The sequence below is a fragment of the Hoplias malabaricus genome, chromosome 9 (assembly GCF_029633855.1).
Source record: "Hoplias malabaricus isolate fHopMal1 chromosome 9, fHopMal1.hap1, whole genome shotgun sequence".
Taxonomy (NCBI): Eukaryota; Metazoa; Chordata; class Actinopteri; order Characiformes; family Erythrinidae; genus Hoplias; species Hoplias malabaricus.
The window spans coordinates 7,607,834-7,629,241 of NC_089808.1; the positions used below are offsets into that span (position 1 = coordinate 7,607,834).

Sequence of the window (21,408 nt, forward strand, 5' to 3'; positions counted from 1 at the left end):
CTTCCTAATGTAGGCATATTCAGTTCCACCAACTAGGTCTCCCCTAATCACACAATACTGCAAAGCTGGGAGTGTGAAGGCTCCCTTGTGCTTCCTCCAAGACATGTGAAGCAGCACTGAATCTTTAGAGCAATGTTTTTTGGACAACTCAACATGGTTTGTTGGAGAACAGTAATGGTCAATTTTGTTGCACGAATTAACAGAATGCCCACATTTGCTAATATCATGCTGAGTGAGCGGAGATGGGAACTCATTCTACCCTGCCAGAGTGAGGAAAAATTATATCTCTCAAAGACTGGGCACACATTTAGATGGCTGCATTTGATTAGCATTATTTAATATATATATACACTCATCTAAGTCTAGGCAACTGACCTTACACAGTAATTTATTTCACCTTTCATCTCAGGAGAAGTGTTTCATGTGTTCATATGAGTAGTTTGAAAGGTTTTCAAGGACAAATAAAGTGGCAAATCTTAGTCAAGCACTTTTGCCTAGACTTGAATAGGGTGACCAGACGTCCTCTTTTTTAGACTTAAAAAAATGTCCGGGCGAAATTTCACAAACGTCCGGGATTTTGTTTTTCTAGAGCTTACATAGAACTTCGAGAAGTTTCGTTCACAAACTAGTCCCGCCCTCCCCTACTCCGTTTGGTTCGCTTGAGTGAGAAGGGGGCGTGGTGAAGTAGCCTAAAATCTTCGGATTAGACGGTCTGACTGTAGAGCTACCGTTATTGGTCGATAACCTTCTCTGTAAACATTTAATTGGTCAGTCTGCACGTCAGTAGTCCTTGTTTACGTCAGGCAAAGCTCATGTACCCACCCTCGTCTCGAGCAGCTATGTCGAAACGTAAATGTAAGTTCTCGGATGAATTAAAAAAGAAATTCCCATGTTTTGTGTAGTAAATAAAGGTGTAAAGGATTTAAAAGCACACATAGGTTCAGCTAAGCATACAACGGCAGCGAGGGGCATGACCTCATCTATCACCATCTCAGATCTGGTCACCCTAGACTTGAATGACTGCACAACTGAAAACCTTCCCTGACCACTGGAGGTTAAACATTCTTTTGAGATTTCCAACTGCAAATGCTGTGATAGGGATTTGTAAATGAAATGAACATATGTGTAGTTAGAAATGGCTATATTCTCTCTTATTTTGTGAAGTTCATACATTCATCCATTGTCTGAAACTGCTTATCCATGAAATCATAGTTTAAAATGGTATAATATTCTTACAACAATCTCACGGTGAGAGCAATTTTAGACATAATGACCAGACTTCTTTCCAAAGTAACTTTTGCACCGTGAGAACATCACCATTTACATCTTCCACACTTTATCCATCAATCTCACATGGATCTTATTTCACTGGCTACATTAGATTTAATTAGACTCTAAAAACCCAGATCACCTGTATCAGCTAGAAGAATGGATGTAAGCCTTGAACATTTCGTTTCCAGGGGAGTAAAGCCATTAACCATATGGTAATTATGTAAGTAAACCAGTAAGAATAGGGCATTCACAGAATTCCCCATGAGTATACACTTACGTGAGAGCAAAGGCTATAAGAGCTCCAACCACCACTATGAAATCCAGAATGTTCCACAAGTCCCGGAAATATGAGCCATCGTGCAAAATCAAGCCCTGGTCGATCATCTGTTAATATACAGACAGTAAGCAATAATTCAGTTCTGGAGTTCTGGACACAACCAGCAACTTTAAACAGGAAAGATATAGTTACAATTTTAAGAGACACCTTTATAATCATTTCAAATGTAAAGACCCCAGTGAAGACATAATCAAAGTAACGTAGAACCTACAAGAAGAGAAAAGAAAAGAAGGTGTCAATAAAAACATTTTTAAAATGTCCTCCAAGACTTCATCTTTACAAATTTTACAAATGCTAGGACAGCTGTGTTCAAGCAGCAGGTCTGTCACAATGAGTGATTCATCAAAAAAGTATGCATATGCATAGAAGTGCAAAACAGATCAGCTAATGATAAATTCACTGACAGTTAAGATCCATTTCATTTGAAGGATAAATCTGATAACAAAGAGTGCAGCAAAGAACATTTTTGTACATTCACATTCAAAGTGTGTCTAATCTGCATTGTGTATCATCCCTGGGCTCTTTATTTTCTCTACATTAGTTCTATGTATGAATTCACTTGCCTGTACTCTTAGTATAGGCATGGTTCTTTTTTAAACTACTTTAAAAACACAATGTTGTTGCACATTTCAGGGCTTTGGAAACCACAACAACGACAGCGGTGAAGTTAAACATTGTTTTCCCATCATGCATTCACATGTTGTTTTTCTTTTTGGGACTGAACTCATGCCCATACAGTGGAGTTTTTCTGTTCCTTGTTGTTCCATCCAGCTCTCACTGGAGTGTTATTTTTTTAATAACAATAATTATAATATTATAATTATCTTGCACTTTTGTTTACACTGCTTTGTACATCCAGTATCCTACCTCCAAATCAGGTTATTGTCTTCAGTCAGTGTCCCATTGTCTCATGTGAGCTGCTGGTATCGTATGTCCTGCACTTGTCTTCTATTTGTTCACTTTCATATATTTATATACTTAGCTTAGTTGAATTTAGTTTATTTTTTGTTAGATGTTACTGCATCTTGGAGAGGAGAGTAACATAATTTCAATCCTTTGTATGTCCTGTACATATGCAGAACTGACAATAAAACTCTCTTGACTCTTGACTTGGAGTGTTTGTTAGCCACCAATCCAAAGAGCATTTGAACGTCTTTAAAAAAAAATAGCTGGGAGATTTTAGAAATGGCTAGTTTGTGATGGAGGTCTGCATCTTGCCATGTAGACAAGTCTCTCCGACCAATCAGCGCTCTGCAAATCATGTTTAGTCCATACTTGATTTGCTTGGAATGGCATGTGAGCAAGGTTTAAAAATGGTACCAGCTACCAGATTTGCCTAATGGAAAAGCAAAACCTCTAAATAGAGCCAAGCAGAGTTGAGCAGGGTCATACGTGATCTGTTTGGTGTGCTCTAATGTCTCTAATGTCATATTAGCTCACCAAGTCCCAAAGACAAAGTGTACTTACTTGATATGCATACTCCCCTGCAATCCTATGCTATTGACCTTGCAAACACAAATCATACAACGTTGGCTTTGTGCTAAAGCCACTTGGACCTTGGCACAACATAGATCTTACTTTCTGGAAGTAAGATCTGGAAGAAATGGAAGTAAAAATTGCAGCTAGCCACACAATAGCTGGTTTTTCAATGCCTAATTCAAAAGGATAAGCAGCAAACAATCACATTGTTCTGTGTCAGCCATGTCTGAACTAACTATAAATGATGAAAGCCATGGCAACAACTGAGATGAAGAGGTAGTGCTGGGAGCTGTTTCTGAAGGAGAAGTATCCGAAGACAAGTGCCTTCGGTGCCTTGTACTTGTCTTGCTGGTTTGCATCAACTTGAGTCTGCAATCTCTCCCATGAAACTAACCAAGACAATTTACCAATGTGTCACAAGTAAGCTCTGTGTGGCCTGCCTGAGACTTGTGTCCAGCTGATAAGGCCCAAACTGTGATAGCTGCCTCATTCTGACTAATCACTACACTGCAACGATAATACAGTGCAATCTAATAGAAAATGTGAAAATCCTGCTAGCAACAATGACATATTTGGACTTTTTGGCCAAAGTAGCACATCAGCCAATCTTTCACATACTGGAGAAATACTTATTCAGTGCATGCTGAAAAATCTGTCATTGTGAGCGCAAAATGCAATTCTCCAAGCTCTGTCTAACTCAGTATATTAATATACATCTTAGCTAAAGCTAATTTAATGGCTGAGGGACAAAATCTATATAGGTTTAAAGACAAGCCAATTTACATACATTTATCTGATTGGAAGCAGAACTCTAATACAAAGGCTAGCATCCAGAAAGGAAAATGTATGGCCTAGAAAGTAGAAACAAATCCTACCTTTTGTTGTGTACAAATGATTTGCAAAGTAGTAGCAGTGTCCAGACAATTTGGAAAGATTTTTACTTCCTTGAGCCGAGTTACTCACATTTTGCAGGACTTCTGCAGGTGAAAAATCAAATTTTTTGGAACATAGATTGGGTGATTCTGTTTTTCTCAAGTCATGTCTCACCCGGTTGCGCTCAGAGTTGGTGCATACAGGATCCTCAGCAGCCAGAGCAATGCTGCTAGCCACAATCACGAGAAGGATGGTCATCTCAAAGTACCGCAGGGTCACGAAATAATGGCATATTCTTCGGATCCTGCAGTTGAGTTTCACACATGGAATTCATACGTATGAATAATAAACGCATGAGACATTTTCATTTACTGTGTTTCTTTCTTTAAAATTCAGCCACTAGTGCGACAACAGCTGTTAGCAAATGATAACTTGCTCAAGTAACAAGCTGTTGCAGAGCACAGAATGCATGAAAACTTACGGATTTGTGCTTTTGAAAATGAACATGCTGTCTGGTGGAATGGTCGGGACAGGTTTTGTTGGCTCGTCTTCATCTTCGTCATCATCGTCATCGTCAACTTGTCTCTCTGCCTTTCCTGAGTGACCCACTTCCACATCCTTAAAACTAACTACGGTACATTACAGGGTTAAGCCAAAAATAACCTGTTTTTTCAGCATACAGTGAACATGCAACATATAACATGCCCCAACATTTCATTCATGACCCCTGATACAATGAGGACCCTAAGTTAAATAGGACCAGTAGGGTGGAGGACTATGGATCCAATGCAGATCAATAGATATTGACATATGCATCTCAATAAAAAAATAGAGACATCAATGTTATTGGACAAGAAATGGATAATTAAAGTATATCATATAAATGTCAGTGATGCACACTTGGAAATTACTCAGAACAGTGACAGTAAAATGAGAAGGCCCTTGATTTGTGCCTTCATTGCTTTTCAAATTACCAGTCATCGGTGTCAACTCCAACAGAGGCTGTGCCGACATCTCATGGATAATGCTAGTTTCTGTCAGTGGTTCCCCCTGGTTTAAATAGCTGGCATTGTTCTCGTTGTCAATGGCTTCCCCTGAGAGGTAATTAAGCTCCGCTGTATTGTCTGCGCGGTGATGCGGGCAGGGCAAGGTTTCTTCCTCCTCACGCACCCCTGTGCAGGTACAGGGCAGGACAGACTCGTGCTCTGCTGGGTCAGCTTGCTGCGAGACCGCAGCAACACCACAGTCGCTGTCCCTGAAACAAAGTGGCGTGGGTGTGAAAACGTCGCTGTGTGATAGAATGAATAAAAGCCAATGGCGTGACCTGCTGTGCAAGTGGGTTACCTGTTACAACAGACCTCAAATTATATCTGCACAAATATACGGGGGATTTCTATAAATAATTTAAAACAATATGCCTGCAGTTATGCTTAAGTGGAGCATACTATGCAGTACAGCATGGGGCAGGAACCTACAGGCTGCACTGTGATGTGGAGTAAAGTTTTCTCTCTAAATCTAAAGACATGCCAGCCTTTCTTTTGATGACATTTTCAACTTTGTACAATGTCAAAATAAAAACATTAGTGTCTAAAACATCCTAAAATCAGTATGCCCTTTATTATGATAACAATACATTTAGGTTCATTCATTTAATTTAACAAAGACTGTCAGTGTAAAGAAATAATATACACTACAAACTGTAATACAAACCCTTACTTTGTAGTTCCGTTGTATTGATGTATAATTAGAGATTGTTGCTGTACAACTTGAATTATTTGTCAGGTTCCAACCACAGATATTCTACTGGCTAGGGTTATTTTGTTTGGTTGAGCAATCTGAGCCAAAGTACATCATAACATTCATTTATTCATTATCTGTAAGCGCTTATCCAGTTCAGGGTCGCGGTGTGTCCAGAGCCTACCTGGAATCATTGGGCGCAAGGCGGGAATACACCCTGGAGGGGGTGCCAGTCCTTCAAAAGGCCACACACCTAAGGACACGTTTGAGTCACCAATCCACCTACCAACGTGTGTTTTTGGACTGTGGGAGGAAACCCACACAAACACAGGGAGAACACACCAAGTCCTCACAGACAGTCAACCGGAGCGGGAATCGAACCCACAACCTCCAGGACCCTGGAGCTGTGTGACTGCGACACTACCTGCTGTGCCACCGTGCCGCTCTACATCATAGCATTGGTCCAGTAATCAAATAACATCTTATCACCAGCTATTTTGAGTTGAAAAGTGTAGAGGGCTTGTAACTATGGTTTGTCGTCTGCAACTGTACAATTGTTGGAATTGTTGAACAATCATGTTCATCGGGTGCTGGACTTGCATTCTTTGCAATCTAGTATGTAGGACCTTTAGAAGTGATGCTATAAACAGCCCGTCTAGAGATATTTATTAGACATGATTACCTTCGATGTTCTTCCTCAGGCTCTGCTCGCTGAGTGGACATGGTCAGATCATTGTCATCCAAGGTCATGCTCCTCCTGGACTGATAGGTCTCTGTATCATCTCCTCCTTCTGTAAACTGTTCCTCTCCACTGCCACAAGGCTGAGAAGGGTCTGTGTTTCTGGCCTCTGTTCGGGACTCTCTGTGCCTGTGCCTTCGGTGTCTCCCCCCTTGGACGACCCCTGCAGCTGCAGCTGCCCGGAACTTTCGAGCCACTCTGTGTCTCCTCTCTGTGTTAGACCGATGGGGTAGGGGCCTCTCTTCCGTAACAGTGCCCATGAGTGGAGGTGGTGGCTCTGACTCTGGGGGTTCAGGCAGGGGAATTGAAATGGACATTGGTGGTTCTGGCAAAGGTATGACCACAGACATGGGGGACTCGGGCAAATGTGCTGGACTTGTTTCAGTGGACACGGAGGACACCACGTTCGGCTGGTGATGTCCACTGACAGGGGTGTCCAGAGGGTCTTCGGTGGGGCTGCCGAACAGGATCTCACGACTAGCCATCTGGCGGCGCTTGCGTAGCTGGTTGGCCCGCTGTTCCCACACAGACATTTTCATCTTGTTGCGTCTCTCACGGCGGTTAGCAAAGGCATTGACCGGCTGCTCCTCAGGCACCGGTCTCCCAGGTGGTTCCTCCTCTGCCTCGGCAGGCGTCGGCCGACCTCTGTGAATGGCCCTCTTCCTGTACAAGTATGGCCTGCGTCTCCTTCTGCTCATGCAAAACAAAACTTGGTCACAAAGAAAAAAACCCCCCACAAATTTCATCTCAAAGCAGTCCTCACAATCATAGTAGCATTCAGGAGGGGTGTGTTTTGATCAAATCTGAGAAATCAGAGGTTTAAAATAATGGTTATTGGTTTAGGTTGAGAAATTCAAAAGAGCAGAAAAAAGAGCATTCAAGAAGGGGGAACAAAGGGTAAAATAAATAAGACCCTAGAAAGAAATCTTTAAGTAAATGAAAATACAAAAGCTGAAAACAGAAAGTGTTAAAGGTTCAAGAGTGTGTTGGGTAGCGAAGTAAATGAGACAAAAGATGAAGGTGAATGATGGAGGTGGAACAGGTAAAAAGGGGTATAGAGAGACGGCATTACTCACATTTATACGAACTCTTTTGTTGTCCATGTGATCAAATGAATGATTGGTTGGAAATAAGCCATTAGTGTATTTGTACAGCAGACAGACAAAACATTTAAGTTGACAAAGACCAAAACAAGATCACTTAAGATAGCTAAGTAGACCTGAGCGTTCTATTGTTTTTGTCATAATTTGCAATGATGTGAAAGTCTCAATCTGTTTACAGTTGGCGAAAAACAACCTTTACTATAATGCCAAAGTGAAAATTGTTTAGTGCTGTGATAATCAACAACAGCATTCACCTCAAAATGAAGAAACACCGGTGTGTTCGTGTACCACTTTAGCAGATGGTGTTATTTCAGGTTGTCTGTGTATGATCCAGTTGGGCCATGTAGACATTTGTGTGCCTGAACCAACTGTTTTCCTATTGGATTTTGGCTTGGATCTCTGCAAAAACCCAATGATACAGCCAGACTGCAGGACTTAATCCAGCCCAGAAGCCAAAGTCCAATAGGATCCCTTTAGAGGAAATGGGGCCTAAATGTCATTGCACTTTCTCTCACACAGCATGCAATTTTTTCTGCACATTCTCACCGCTCTTGGCACAGTGCCATGCCCTCTGTATTGCTTTCAAATGCCAGGTTCCAGTGAGTAATTCTCAATTGCATTGGTCCTCATTCTTAACCCGGTGGGACCCCTGCGGTGCACAGTTCAGTATTTTACTTAGTTATTCTAATCCACCTGATTCAACTTCCAGGTAATAATGACGCCTTCTGTGAGTGAAATCAGGCATGTTAGAGCAGGGAAAACCCTAAGTTATATCGTTTAGGGAACCTTCAGGATAAGAATTTTGAATCGCTGTGAACTGTACTGAGTTAACCACTATACAAGAGTGTCTCGCATTGTATGAAACTTGGGCTCTTGTTTACACAAATCGTGCAATTGCCAATGAAGCTTTTGTGGATACCTTCTGCCATCTGCAGTGGGCTGCAAGAAATCAAGCAAATCCAGGGGAAAAAATATCATATTTCCGCCGCAAGACACCTTTCATGAGACAACTGAACATTGTAGTCAGGGGCTGGTCAGTTGGCCTTAGACAAGTGCCATATCGCCCCATTAAATTATTTATCTTAAAGCAACTGTGTTTTGAATGAGACTTGCCTGCAGTCATAGAAATGGTAGAACTGGCCATATGGAACTGGCAGTGTCTGTGTAAACAGGAAAATCTGAAATCCTAAAAGCTTAGCATCAGTGATGATTTGGTCTTTGTTACTCCACAGCCATAAACTGACAAGACAGTATGATGAAAGCATCATTACATTCTGATAAAATGTCCTTCAGTTTTTGGGAAACAAACATTTCAATACTTAACCTAAAAGCAGCAGTCCATATTGGTCTTTGGGGTTTCTGCATACAAGATGCACATCAGTTTTACTTGTGGTTACAGTGCTTAGCTGTTTATCTCAGGATTTTCATGTGCAAGCTTTCTGCTTAAACTACAGTACATTCAGAATACAATTAGCCTTTAATCAATTTTGTCCAATTCTCTGAGTTGCAAGTTGCAAGAGACGAAACAAAACAAACATGCGAGAGAGCAAGCAAACAGACATGCAAGATTTGGTTGGGAAGTCAGGCTTTGCAGGCCAAAACCTGTAGAATAACCTTTTTTTTTTCATGTCTGACCTGTTTTAAGCATACAGTCGTTTTTTTTAAATGAGAAACATTCAGAGTTGAAACAGGCTCATTCAGGTTTGTACAATGCACATCCAGTGGGAGCACTTTCATTCATTTATTCATACATTCATTCCTTTCTTGCTTTATCCTGTCCAGGGTCACGGTAAGTCTGGAGCCGATCCAGAATCTTCAGGTGATCTTTTGTAAGAAATTTCACCCTACTGATTGGTGTCAAAGCTCAGATGAACTCTTATCTCAGGTAATACCACAGGTCTACATTTGTGCCTGGAAATTTGTGTGTGTACATTTTTAGCAGAGCCCAGGGGATATTTCACAAAGCAGGATTTCATAGTTTAGCCAGATAACTCAAGCCTTAATTTAAGCTTGTCCCATTGGAGAAGAGCTGAGGACCATTCCTATTGGACAATCCTGAGATGTACATCATTCAGCTAAATGAGAAATCCTGTTGTGTGAAATATCCCCTCAATATTATTGCATGTGTTTTGGGGGAACTTGGACTCTCAGCAGCTGAAAATGCAAGAAACATCTAAGACAGAACTTGCAAGTTGGACTGAATTTATTTTATAATACATTATATATATATATATATATATATATATATATATATATATATATATAATAAAAACTGTTTTTATTTTGTTGTTGTTTTTGTTTTTTTGGAAATCAATAAATGTAGGGTTATAACTGACTTTGGAGTAAACTACAGGTGTTTTTTCGTCATTACTTGGTTTACTCTATTCATTTTTTTTATTTCATCTAATGAAATAATCAGATGAACTGATGTCACTTAAAATGTCACATCCATCAGAACTGTTAACAAGAATAAAACATTCAAATGCTCCAAACATTTTCAGAAAAATTACACTTCCTCTCATGACGTAGCCAAACAAAATTAAACTACTTGTATTCACAATGCTAAACTTAATTGAGATCAACAGTTGGATTAAACAGGCTAAATCTACGTTATTCTTTTTATACTTAAAGAACAAATTGACTATAACCAAATACAACGTGTATTAGTATGGACTGCGTTTACGTTACACTTAAATATTACCTGGAATGACTATTTGGTGTATCAATTACTCTAATGTCTGACATAATTAAGTTTCTAATAATAATTTGCAAGCAGTAGTCTTGGGAATACGTGCACATACTGTAATTACATATGTAGTAGGACGTATACCTTGGTTCTCTTAATTATTATGCAAGACTACGAATCATGAAAAATGTCCTTAAAAAATCATCGCAGATCATGTGGTATTGTTAGGATCTTCGTCTGTGGTTGTCTCCCTAATATCAATGTTTTTATCTTTGTCCTCTAGCAAAGAGTAGACCTAAGACTCACTCCAAAAACAGACAGACAAATGGTACATTAAAAAATGGTGCTAAGCTGTATGTAGTGGGGCTGAAAACCAACGTTTTGATAGAGAGGACATTTGAAGCACAAGGAAGCTTTTACATTTCCGACTTTTTTAATCCTCAAATGTTTCAGCTAGCAATTCCTTAAGGTTTCGATGGCATGCACTTTATAATCAGGAAATATATCTATCAGCTGAAATAAGTGCAGGGCAGTGGGCATAAACTTACTGATGGGACTGGCAACACTTACTCTGAGAGGCCAAACTCCCGACCCTTGTACCGCTGGTTGAAAAACTCCTCTTCGTCCTCCTCTTCCTGGAAACATATGAGTTGTATTAATAGTTTAATAAAGTCATTTTGCATTCTGTTAATAAACCTGTTAAAAGTATTATGTAGAGAATGAATTTACACTTATTTTTACCTGTACTTTCGTTAACTCCTGCGCATTGGCAAGATTATCCACAGCGATAGCCAAGAACACATTGAGCAATGTATCTGTTCAAACCACTGTCAAGGATAATATTTAGGCCTGTCACAATAATTACATTATTGATGTATTTTTCAACATATGGATATATGATCATTATTCTGACCTCAAAATTGCAACGTGTTTACTTGTGTTTCTATATTTGTGCAACTCACTATGTTCTGTTTTCAGGTTTCCCTCAGGAGCCATATTCTTAACAATTTTTTGTTCAAATGCACTTTAAAGGAGTGTAATTGCATTATTATGCAGTTACAGGGGTTAGACAATGAAACTGAAACACCTGTCACTGTAGTGCGGGAGGTTTCATGGCTAAATTGGAGCAGCCTGGTGGCCAATCTTCATTAATTGCACGTTGCACCAGTGAGACCATGTGCATCCAATGGTTCAAACATTGTGTCCTGAAGGCGATGCCGTGTATCAGGACGACAATGCACCAATACACACAGCAAGACTGGTGAAAGATTGGTTTGATGAACATGAAAGTGAAGTTGAACATCTCCCATGGCCTGCACAGTCACCAGATCTAAATATTATTGAGCCACTTTGGGGTGTTTTGGAGGAGCGAGTCAGGAAACGTTTTCCTCCACTAGCATCACGTAGTGACCTGGGCACTATCCTGCAAGAAGAATGGCTTAAAATCCCTCTGACCACTGTGCAGGACTTGTATATGTCATTCCCAAGACAAATTGATGCTGTATTGGCCGCAAAAGGAGGCCCTACACCATACTAATAAATTATTGTGGTCTAAAACCAGGTGTTTCACTTTCATTGTCCAACCCCTGTACGTTACCATAATATCAGTGGCATAAAATGTCTCAGATAATATATCGACCAAAAAAAAAGACTATTGTGACACTAAAAATGTTACTCCAGCCATAACGTATTACTGTTTACCCTAAGCTTAGTAGACATTTTTAATTTTGTGCTTTATTTGAAGTCCAGATCAAATCTATTTTCAACACAAGGCAATCACTTACTTAAAAAAAACTTCAAATGAAATACACAATTGTTGTACACTTAAAGATACAGTTTCCAAACAGTGTTAACACAATGAAGTAGATGGAGGACCACATGCCATAATGCACTCCTCCTTGTGAACGGATGCCGTTATACATCACCTCATTCCAGTCTTCACCAGTCAGAATCTGCAGTTTAGAGAAAACCATGAATTCAAAAACAATGAAAGACAGCTAAGACCCAATAAGTATACAATAACAAAATCGCCAGAGCATTGCAAATAGTCTGTTACAAACCTGAAAGACAGTCATGATGGAGCCTGGAAACGTGTCAAAGTTGGCAGGAGTGTAATCTTTAAATATGAACCTGAACAATAATTTAAAAGAGTCTTAAGTAACAAAAAAACGGAAAAAGCACATATCTACTTGCCCATGGCAGCCGTTGTATATGTTTACATTAAAAGGGTTGTAACAACAGAACAGAAGGCTGACTAGAGTTATACTGAATTAAATAAAGTATTATAGGTGCGGTCCAAAAGTGTAGAACAAATAATGAGTGAATGGGGTTTGGTTTAAGATGTATAAAGTTCCCATCAGCCAATTGGTAAATTTTTTATTCATTTCCTATTCAGTTTATGCTGAGCATTATATTTCTCAACAGCAAGGTACATTTTAAAATTCACCAGTAAACGTAAAATCAGCTTTCCATAATACTTGAAAATATGCAATATGTCACGTTAATATCAAATAAACCATTATAGTAGGATACAGACTCAATGAATTCAATGAATCCACAAGAGTATCCCCTGCTACTTAAACCACGTAAACCATTTCTGAGTTCTGAACACATTTACCTGCCACCAAAGAGCTGCATCCCAAGTAGAGCGAAAACAACAATAAAGAGGAAGAGCAGGAAGAGGAGGCTAATAATGGACTTCATGGAGCTCATCAGTGACACAACCAAGTTCCTCAAGGACGACCAATACCTGAGGCAAAACAAACATTGTCAAAAGCAAGCACACCGATTAATTTTTAAGTAATTACGTCCAATACAACGTTAAATGTAGGTGTGGTATCAACAGCTGCAGACATACCTGGTTATTTTAAAGATTCTTAACAGTCGTAACGCTCTAAGTACACTGATCCCAAAGGACATTCCAGGTCTGAAAAACCCCCAAACCACTTCAAAAATGCTGCCAACAATCACCTGTGCAAAAGAAAAGAAAACTCTCATGCAAGAATAGTCATGGCTGTATTAAACATAAGCGAAGAATGAGTATGGGATAAAACAACAATCTCCCAAACACTTATACTACATCATTTGCACAGGAGGTCCTCGGGTTACGTCAGTCCCGAGTTACGATGTTTCATGGTTATGACACATCTCCCATTTACGGTATAAAGCCTTGTTTCAACTTAAGTGGTTTTGCGTCGTAAACGTCCTGTTTGGTGTGGGCAGCGGAAGAATACACGGTTACGCGGCTCGGGACCGAGGAGGATAGGTGTTAGGATAGGATCAGTGCTTACAGTATGTTATTTACGTACAGTATGTACGTATGTTCCGACTTACACCGAAAATCAGTTTACGACGCGACGTAGGAACGGATCAACGTCGTAAGTCGAGGACCCCCTGTAGTTCCAAATATTACAGTGGTCCACTAATGAAACTGGTCACACTAAAATAGACAGATTACAGCTTAGAGTCTCTACAAACATTAAAAAAATAACATAATAGGATATTTTGTAAATGAAATGCACACTAATTTCTTAAATGGAGAACAGAGTAACTCTGAAACAGCTTCATAAACTCACACATACCCCACAGTCAAAGCAGTTGAAAGAAGAGTGGAAATAGAGGCGAAAGCCGAGGCCATACATCTTCAAAAACATCTCAGCAAGAAACAGTCCCAGGAACACAAACTCTGCATAGTCTGGATTACAAAAGAATATATAATAAATAAAAAAAAACTACAAATAAAAAGAGTTCATGAATTTTCTTGTAGCTACGATGTGTTAATGGCCCTGATATATATACCATTTCAGCATCCACTTACCTGTGTAAAAGAGAGACCAGGTTTTTTCATGTTAACCGCCTCTAACAGCTGGTATAGATTATATTTCACCTTTTGAGTGCAAACCAAGCCAAACTTAGGTTATATACTCAATAGAACAATGCAATGACAAGACCACTGCCTCTAGTACTTTAAATACAAAAATAAATAAATAAATAAATATAAATTAGAATTGAATTTTCTCTTGGAATCATACATTAAATTTGTGGAAAGAAACACCTAAAAAAAAGGGGACTTATTTCATTTTACACCAGGACCAGGCCCTTGCTACCGAACTTCAGTCTTCAAATGTAGCATTACTAATGTCACAGTCGAGTAGCTAATCAGTTTTCCATGACAATCAGTAAGCATCTGAATATCAAAGAGATGCGGAGGTCAGGAACGAAGCACCTCTTTGAAATCATGCACCCTTTCAAGTCCTGTATTTATCTGACTATGTTCTGGTCTTCATTTATATTCAAGTTTTAAGTCTGCACTACTTCATGATTCCCACCAGCAAGTGTTTTGTGTTTCAGTTAACAACATCTCAGTCGTAATTTCTAACGATTCAAGAATGAAGGATTCTACCAAAGTGAGCCCGTCAAACCCTCCTGGCTCTTACACTGAAGGATGGTCAGCCATTCTGGCTGGTTGTGGTGGACGATGGCCACACAGATGGTGTTGAGTGCCACGAGGCTGAGGACAATCCAGTAGAAGCTGTCTGTCTTGACCATGCGGCGGATGGAGAAGCGCAGCATGCGCTCTTTACGTCGCAGGTAGGCAGCCGGACCCCGTCTGGCACTGCGGATATTCACAGGGGGCCGGGGACCACCTTAGACACGGAGACAGGATCAAAACCAGAAGTGAGAGAAAATGAGATATAACTCATTTTAAAGCATTACAAAAACCTACAGTGAACTTCCACAACATTAAAATCAGGTGTTTGGTTATATCTCCATATATTACATCATTGATGACACCTGTCAAGGGCCGTGATATTTATAAAGGATGAAAGAAGCCTACACTGGCCACTTGAGCATCAGAACTGGACAAAGGAGCAATCAACAATGGTGCACTGTTCTGATGAATCGTGTTTTCTTTTACATCATATGAAAAGCCAGATGCAAGCAGGTGAGAAGATGTCGCCAGGATTCATTAGCGGAAAAGATGCAAGCTGGCGGAGGCACTATAATACTCTGGGTAATGTTCTGCTAGGAATGTGTGTCCTGGCATTTACACCCTTTTGTTCAGTAAGGGTTTGAAAAACATGACAAGGTTCTGACTCAATCCTACCAAATGATCTGCTGTCTTGGTGTTAAACACCATGGGGGCACCTTCATGGGTCTCATGGAGTCAATACCTTGACAAGTCACAGCTTTTCTTGTAGCACGAGGGAGACCGCCGCAGTATAAGGTCGGCGGCATTAATGATATTGGTGACAACCAGTGTGAAAAGGGACTGGCAAAGTATTCAGAGCAACAGACTGGTTACCGTTTGTAACTATAAAACTACAAAGTGCAACTCTATGCTCAGTAGAGCTGCTAAAATAGACAATGGATGTAATTTGAATGGTATGGATGATCCGTAAGGAATGGGTTTCAGTGAACCGCTGTGGCCTCGTCAGGAGTTAATTTGTAGAACAGCTCGCCTTCTTAACGTGTTTGAGACCGCATCCAGAGGGTTGAGCAGAGGTAGGGTCTAAGATGTGCTAAGATGTGTCCAGACTTTTGACTGGTACCGTACCGCATTGTACAAATTATGGACATGTTTAGCCTGTGCTGATATTTATGCAAATTAACAGTGGCGTTAATTTGCATAAATACATAAACATTGATTTGCTTATCTTTAATTACAGAATAGCAATCTGTATAGGTGCAGTGCTTTTTTGATGATTAAAAAACAAAACTGTACATACTTGACAGACAGAGAGAGAGAGAGAGAGAGAGAGAGAGCATATGGACCGAATGAAAGTGGTGTCACTGACCAACTGTTGAGATTTCAGAATATTTATCCTCTCCTCTACGTCTTGCGTTCTTCTTGCTTGTGGCTCGTTTCAACACTACGATGAAAAAAGGCATTTCATTAAAAAGACAGCATCACATTATTGCTTTAAGAATAGGATTAAACTGTAATACACTCTTAAAAGGAGGGAAATGTGCTTCTGTTTCACATGCTGTTGGTGTGTAAGCTTCACATGTAGGATTTACTTTTACAGGGATTTCACAAGGATTCTGTAGCAAAGGCCAGATGCAGCGGTCAAGCAAAAACCCAACACATCAGTCAGCATGTAAATAAGTGAAAAGGAATGTTGCCGTGGAAACAGAAATGACTATCCATGGCAGGCATTGAGAGAGAACATCATATGTGGCTTTATGAGGCGTATCCTCCTACAGACCAAAGACACTGCTGGAAAATGTACAAGGAGTAAATATGTCAGGAGCAAGACATCTACGGGGTTTCAAAACAAACAATAGAGCTGACACTGTGACCCTGGTGCTAGTGTAATCCACCGTGAGGCTTTAAAAATGGGCAAATTATACCTAACCTTTATACACCCAATACTGATCTAAAGGTTAGTAAATATGTAATAACTCAAGCAAATTAAATCTTTTCAGTTAGGAACACAGGGACAATTTAATAGCACTGTGGGACCAATAAGATACACCTTTCACATCATCAGGAAAGGAATCCTACCGTCTAATGCAGACCTTCCAGAGTTTTTATTCTCCTCCGCAAGCATCACCTCCTCTGTGAGTATAAAATACAGATCATTTTAAAGAATATAGTCAAATGCAGATGCAAAATGTTTTATATATTTCAATATGTACATGCCACATATGTGTGTGTGTGTGTGTGTGTGTGTAATTGTTTGTGTGTGGTCTATCATTTTAAAATGTTTAAACTTCTCAGGCGCCTTTGCCATATTTTGTGTTGTAGAAAACAATGACTATACCGAACGTGGAATCACACACACACACACACTAGCACACTCCAGTCAGTGAGTCAGGCTCACCTTTTTGCTAACCCTTTGCTGCGTGGGCGAGTGAGTTTGCCGTGCTTCACTCTCATACCGCCATGCTCACCTGCTCTCTCTGAGCTCAGGTAGTGGTGGGAGGTGGAAGGTGGGAGTACGGGCTCAGGGGGCTAAGGGGCTGATGGGGGACACTCCCCGTGTGCATGTGGGCATGGAGCTAAAGCAGGAAGCCTTTTAAAAAGGACCGCGAGATACGCACACTGACTGAAATCACATGGTTCACGTTATGGGGAAGAAATAGTTAACTGACTGATTATGTGACTGATTGATTAACCAAGTGACTGACTGATTGATTGGTTGGTTGACTTGGTTTGACTTGATATAAGCAATTTATTCATTGAATTAATAATAAATAATATGATTTTGTGATTGATTTATTTACTGATTACTAATAAATGGAGAGGTTCATTTATAGTCCATAAAAAGCTGAAATCAACTATTAGATTCATACGGTACATTAGAACGATACATTGATTGATTTACTGACTCCTAGTGACTCATGGTGTGTACTCAGTATCACTAGGTGCCAAGCACTCACCCAGACACTCACACACTCACACCTGTGGATATTTTCTATAGCCAATTAAATGAAACGGGTGTGGCCGTAGGAAACCCACAAAGACACAGCGAGACTATAATAAACTCCTCAGAAACAGTGACTTGAAGCAGGGACTTAGCAAATGTTCATTTTTCCTGTTTTGAGTTGGGATTTCAGTGATAGGTAGACGAGGCACATACAGTATGTAGCGGTTGGAGTATATCAATGCAAGTGTGCTGTACCCGCTCTGTCAATCCAGGCGCGATAGCCATTGAGTTCTCTTTCCACCTGCTGCTGCCGTCTGAGTTTCATAAAAGCTCTCCGGTTCTCCACTCGCTCCCTCTCTTTAGCAAACTCACTGCGGACAACAGAGGACACATTGGACAGCTTGACAAACACATATATAGAACTGGGAAAAAAAAACCCTAGCAGACAAGCCAAGGCAGTTTAGAGATGGCTTACTATTACTGGACATTCTGCAATGTCTGCCTGTGTTTTGCAGTCTATTGCTCTCACATAGGAAACTCATGACCTTCCTGTCTGGAGACTATGGGAATACGTTCAAATATAACACACCCTGAGTTTAGACCCACCTCATCTCATCACACTTATCACACACCCCACTGATTAACTTTTAATGAGACACACACAGCAATTAGGATGCTGTAATGACTGAGTCCACCTTCTGAGGTTCTAAATGGAGAATGTTTGTGCAGAGGACATTTCAAATAAACTAGAACCTTTTGGAAGTTGGTTATTAAAGGCTAAGCACCAGCGATATGAAAGTGTCAAACCAATAAATACAGTGGAATTTGAGTTCCTAACTTGTGTTTATTGATAGTCAGAAAACATGTTATTTTTTACTAATTCAAGGAATAAGGTTTAAATGACCGTTGGTCCACCCCCCCCCCCCCCCCAACGGTGTTCGGAAACTCTAATAGGCGTCTTGCCTGTGACGTAGATGGTGGACAACAACTCTAGAAGTTGCACTTAATTTAATGCAAAATGACAAAAAGGTGTGTTGTTTTTAGCTGCAATAATTCAACGTACAGTGGGACATCTGTGAACAAATGGCCCAAAGATCCCAAAATATCCAGAAAATGGACTAAATTTGTCAACTTTAAACGGGCACTTTGGAAAGGACCCTCCGCTCACTCCGTTATCTGTAGCTCATTTCACTGGCGCTTTTCCAACAATATGGGCATGTAAGGACACCAACGAAAGGTGTTCAAGAGCCTCTGTAACATGGAGGTAAACAGGGTAAGGACACTCACTTCGCCTGTTTTAGTTGGTGTTAGTTAACGTTAGCTTGACTTGCTAAACTCGGTGGCTCAGATTATACTCGGCTACGTAGCTGCATTACGGAGGTTTATAGTGTCAGATGAATTCGAGTTCGACTTCTCACGATCACATTTACAAGAATAACGGTACCTCTAAATTTGAGTTTAGCTTATTGCTAGGCTATTGTCATGAATAATGTTGGTTATTTAGCTAGCTAGATACTGTCATAACAGTCAGTCGTAACGGTGTTTTACCGCGGCGTTGTTCAGCTGTTGTCCACCAGTGACGTCACGGTTGCGTTCAAGAATTTCCGTAGCGAGCTCGGGTTTTTCCGTCAGTTTAATAAAATTGTCAGTTTTAAAGCAAATTAAGCTGCTATTTTCATTTTAGTTCATACTTATATATGTCAGTAACTAAAATAATGTGCAATATTCATGGAGGTCCATTAAGTGGTGCTTTGCCTTTAATACATTTGGCCTAGGAACGAATCTCAATCCTCTACACAATCCTTTAGATGATATCCACTGAGATATATTCATGTACCGTAAAGGCAGAGGCCATTATAAAACAATACTCCTAACAGCAAGACTTGAAAGACTACAAAACTGTCTCTTCTTTGAGGGACAGGAGAAAACCTTTGCTTCAGATCCGAGCAAATCTACTTTTTCTGCCCATCCTTCCACTGTGAGGACATAACTCGGTATAGTGGACCCTAAAGGACGTGGAGCTGTCAATTAACTGAGAAGATGACTGTATAAATCAAACAACAAAGCTGCTAGTGTTCTCAGAACAAAGGCCTTAACATCAGTTAACTGGCGAAGGATTATTTTACTGTGTGAATGCAACCCAATTCTACAATGAAACTTTGTGTGGAAAACAAACCAAACACTGAAAAACCTCACACTACACCTAGCTCTTTTCCGATGCTGAAACACTATATATTAATATTAATTGCACCTGATGACCGTTGTAAATAAAAATGTCCAATATAAAGAGGTGGTGTCTGATTATCACATATCCAAATTTCACTGGTATTCTATATTGAATGAAATTCTCACCCAGAGAGGACACCCAGAACCAGGTTTAGCACGAAGAAAGAGCCAATAATGATGAGAGGAATGAAGTACATCCAGTTCCATGTGGGACCCAGTGCATCATTAGTCTGAGGAGATATCGGACAACAGACACATTATTAGCTGCTGCCTGGAGAATTTTTCAGACAATGATGGAAGTCCCAAATCAGTAATTCACATAAAGCCTTCTCCAATCCCTCAAAAATAAAAAAAAAACTCAAACTAGTTCACTAATAGAGTTTAATGTTACAATCAATTTGATTGTTTTATTATTCTGATGAACAAATATATCTGTAACAGAGCACTGTTCATTAATTCCAGCTTTAAACATTCAGAAGGGTTGAAATTTAATGTGATAAATACAAAAGATCCATCCAATCCTCCCACAGTGTTCCTGATGAACTTGTGTTGGTGTATGTCTCCTCACAAAGTAACAGCTCGCCCTCATAAACAAAAATCATCAGCTGAATGAACATTAGTATCATTATTTATGAAATATGAATATGTCTAATGTCTAAGGTTTGTTTACCCAGACACTGATTGCAAATCTAGGTAAATTAATTTAGAATGAACCAAAAATAAAATGTAAACCATGTGTATGTATTGTTTCATAACATGCTACTCACATGGTACATAGACAGTAAGTGTATATTCTGCTGCAATAACAGTTCTAAGAATTAAGTCTATATGAGTGGCCATGAAATCACTTCAGTTATATTTCTGCTTACACAGTTTTTAGCTTATGCTGAGGTTACAAAGGGAACACTGAATCGTTTCCTCATTCTGTAGGTGCATGTCCATATTAGGAATACCAGGACTAAGCTCAGATTCTAAATGGAAGAAATGCATGGAATTTTGAAAGATCCATACTCTACATATGATTCTGACATTAAAACGCTCTGAAGCAGTTGTGAGGGTAATGATACAACTTTGCTAAGATTGCAACCACATTAAAATACACTATACACATAGTGCGAAAAAAACTACACTTACCTAAGTTTATAAATGTTTTATAAATATGTTTATTAATGGTTATTAGTTAGGTTGAAACACATTAAAAGTCATTAATAATCATTTATAACACAGATAGAAATGGTAACTTATTCTTTACATTGATATTTCAGTAAGTTCTCTGAAAAATATCTGTGTTAAACATGATTATTAATGACATTTAAGGTGTTTACAACCTAATTAATAAACAGATTTTTATACCATTTATAAACCTTTTTAAGTGTAGTCTTATGTTAAAGTGGCACTAGTTCTTTGCACAAAATCAATTCACTGTGTATTCATGACCGCTGACTTTTTCATATTTTATATAATTTTGTATGCTTTTAATAAAACACACACACTGATATTTGTGTATTTCTGTGTACACACACTCATACACACAGTTTATCAATGACATATTTAACATGCAATCAGCCTATTTAATTCCAGGG

At 39.6% G+C, this 21,408-nt stretch overlaps 1 protein-coding gene across 1 annotated transcript in view; it reads right to left on the reverse strand.

The window, feature by feature from the left end:
* The window catches only part of cacna1eb (calcium channel, voltage-dependent, R type, alpha 1E subunit b), a 73,623-nt gene that overhangs the window by 24,307 nt on the left and 27,908 nt on the right, over nucleotides 1-21,408 (reverse strand). The window contains exons 7-24 of the mRNA XM_066682062.1: nucleotides 19,952-20,055; nucleotides 17,855-17,970; nucleotides 16,735-16,788; nucleotides 16,025-16,099; nucleotides 14,663-14,872; nucleotides 13,808-13,920; nucleotides 13,084-13,196; nucleotides 12,844-12,975; nucleotides 12,287-12,356; nucleotides 12,061-12,178; nucleotides 10,968-11,041; nucleotides 10,797-10,861; nucleotides 6,381-7,127; nucleotides 4,936-5,216; nucleotides 4,443-4,590; nucleotides 4,136-4,265; nucleotides 1,757-1,816; nucleotides 1,550-1,656 (exon numbers count right to left, since the gene is read on the reverse strand). Of these exons, the coding sequence (XP_066538159.1) occupies nucleotides 1,550-1,656; nucleotides 1,757-1,816; nucleotides 4,136-4,265; nucleotides 4,443-4,590; nucleotides 4,936-5,216; nucleotides 6,381-7,127; nucleotides 10,797-10,861; nucleotides 10,968-11,041; nucleotides 12,061-12,178; nucleotides 12,287-12,356; nucleotides 12,844-12,975; nucleotides 13,084-13,196; nucleotides 13,808-13,920; nucleotides 14,663-14,872; nucleotides 16,025-16,099; nucleotides 16,735-16,788; nucleotides 17,855-17,970; nucleotides 19,952-20,055 (2,717 nt within the window). The remainder of the gene's footprint in view (nucleotides 1-1,549; nucleotides 1,657-1,756; nucleotides 1,817-4,135; nucleotides 4,266-4,442; nucleotides 4,591-4,935; nucleotides 5,217-6,380; nucleotides 7,128-10,796; nucleotides 10,862-10,967; nucleotides 11,042-12,060; nucleotides 12,179-12,286; nucleotides 12,357-12,843; nucleotides 12,976-13,083; nucleotides 13,197-13,807; nucleotides 13,921-14,662; nucleotides 14,873-16,024; nucleotides 16,100-16,734; nucleotides 16,789-17,854; nucleotides 17,971-19,951; nucleotides 20,056-21,408) is intronic.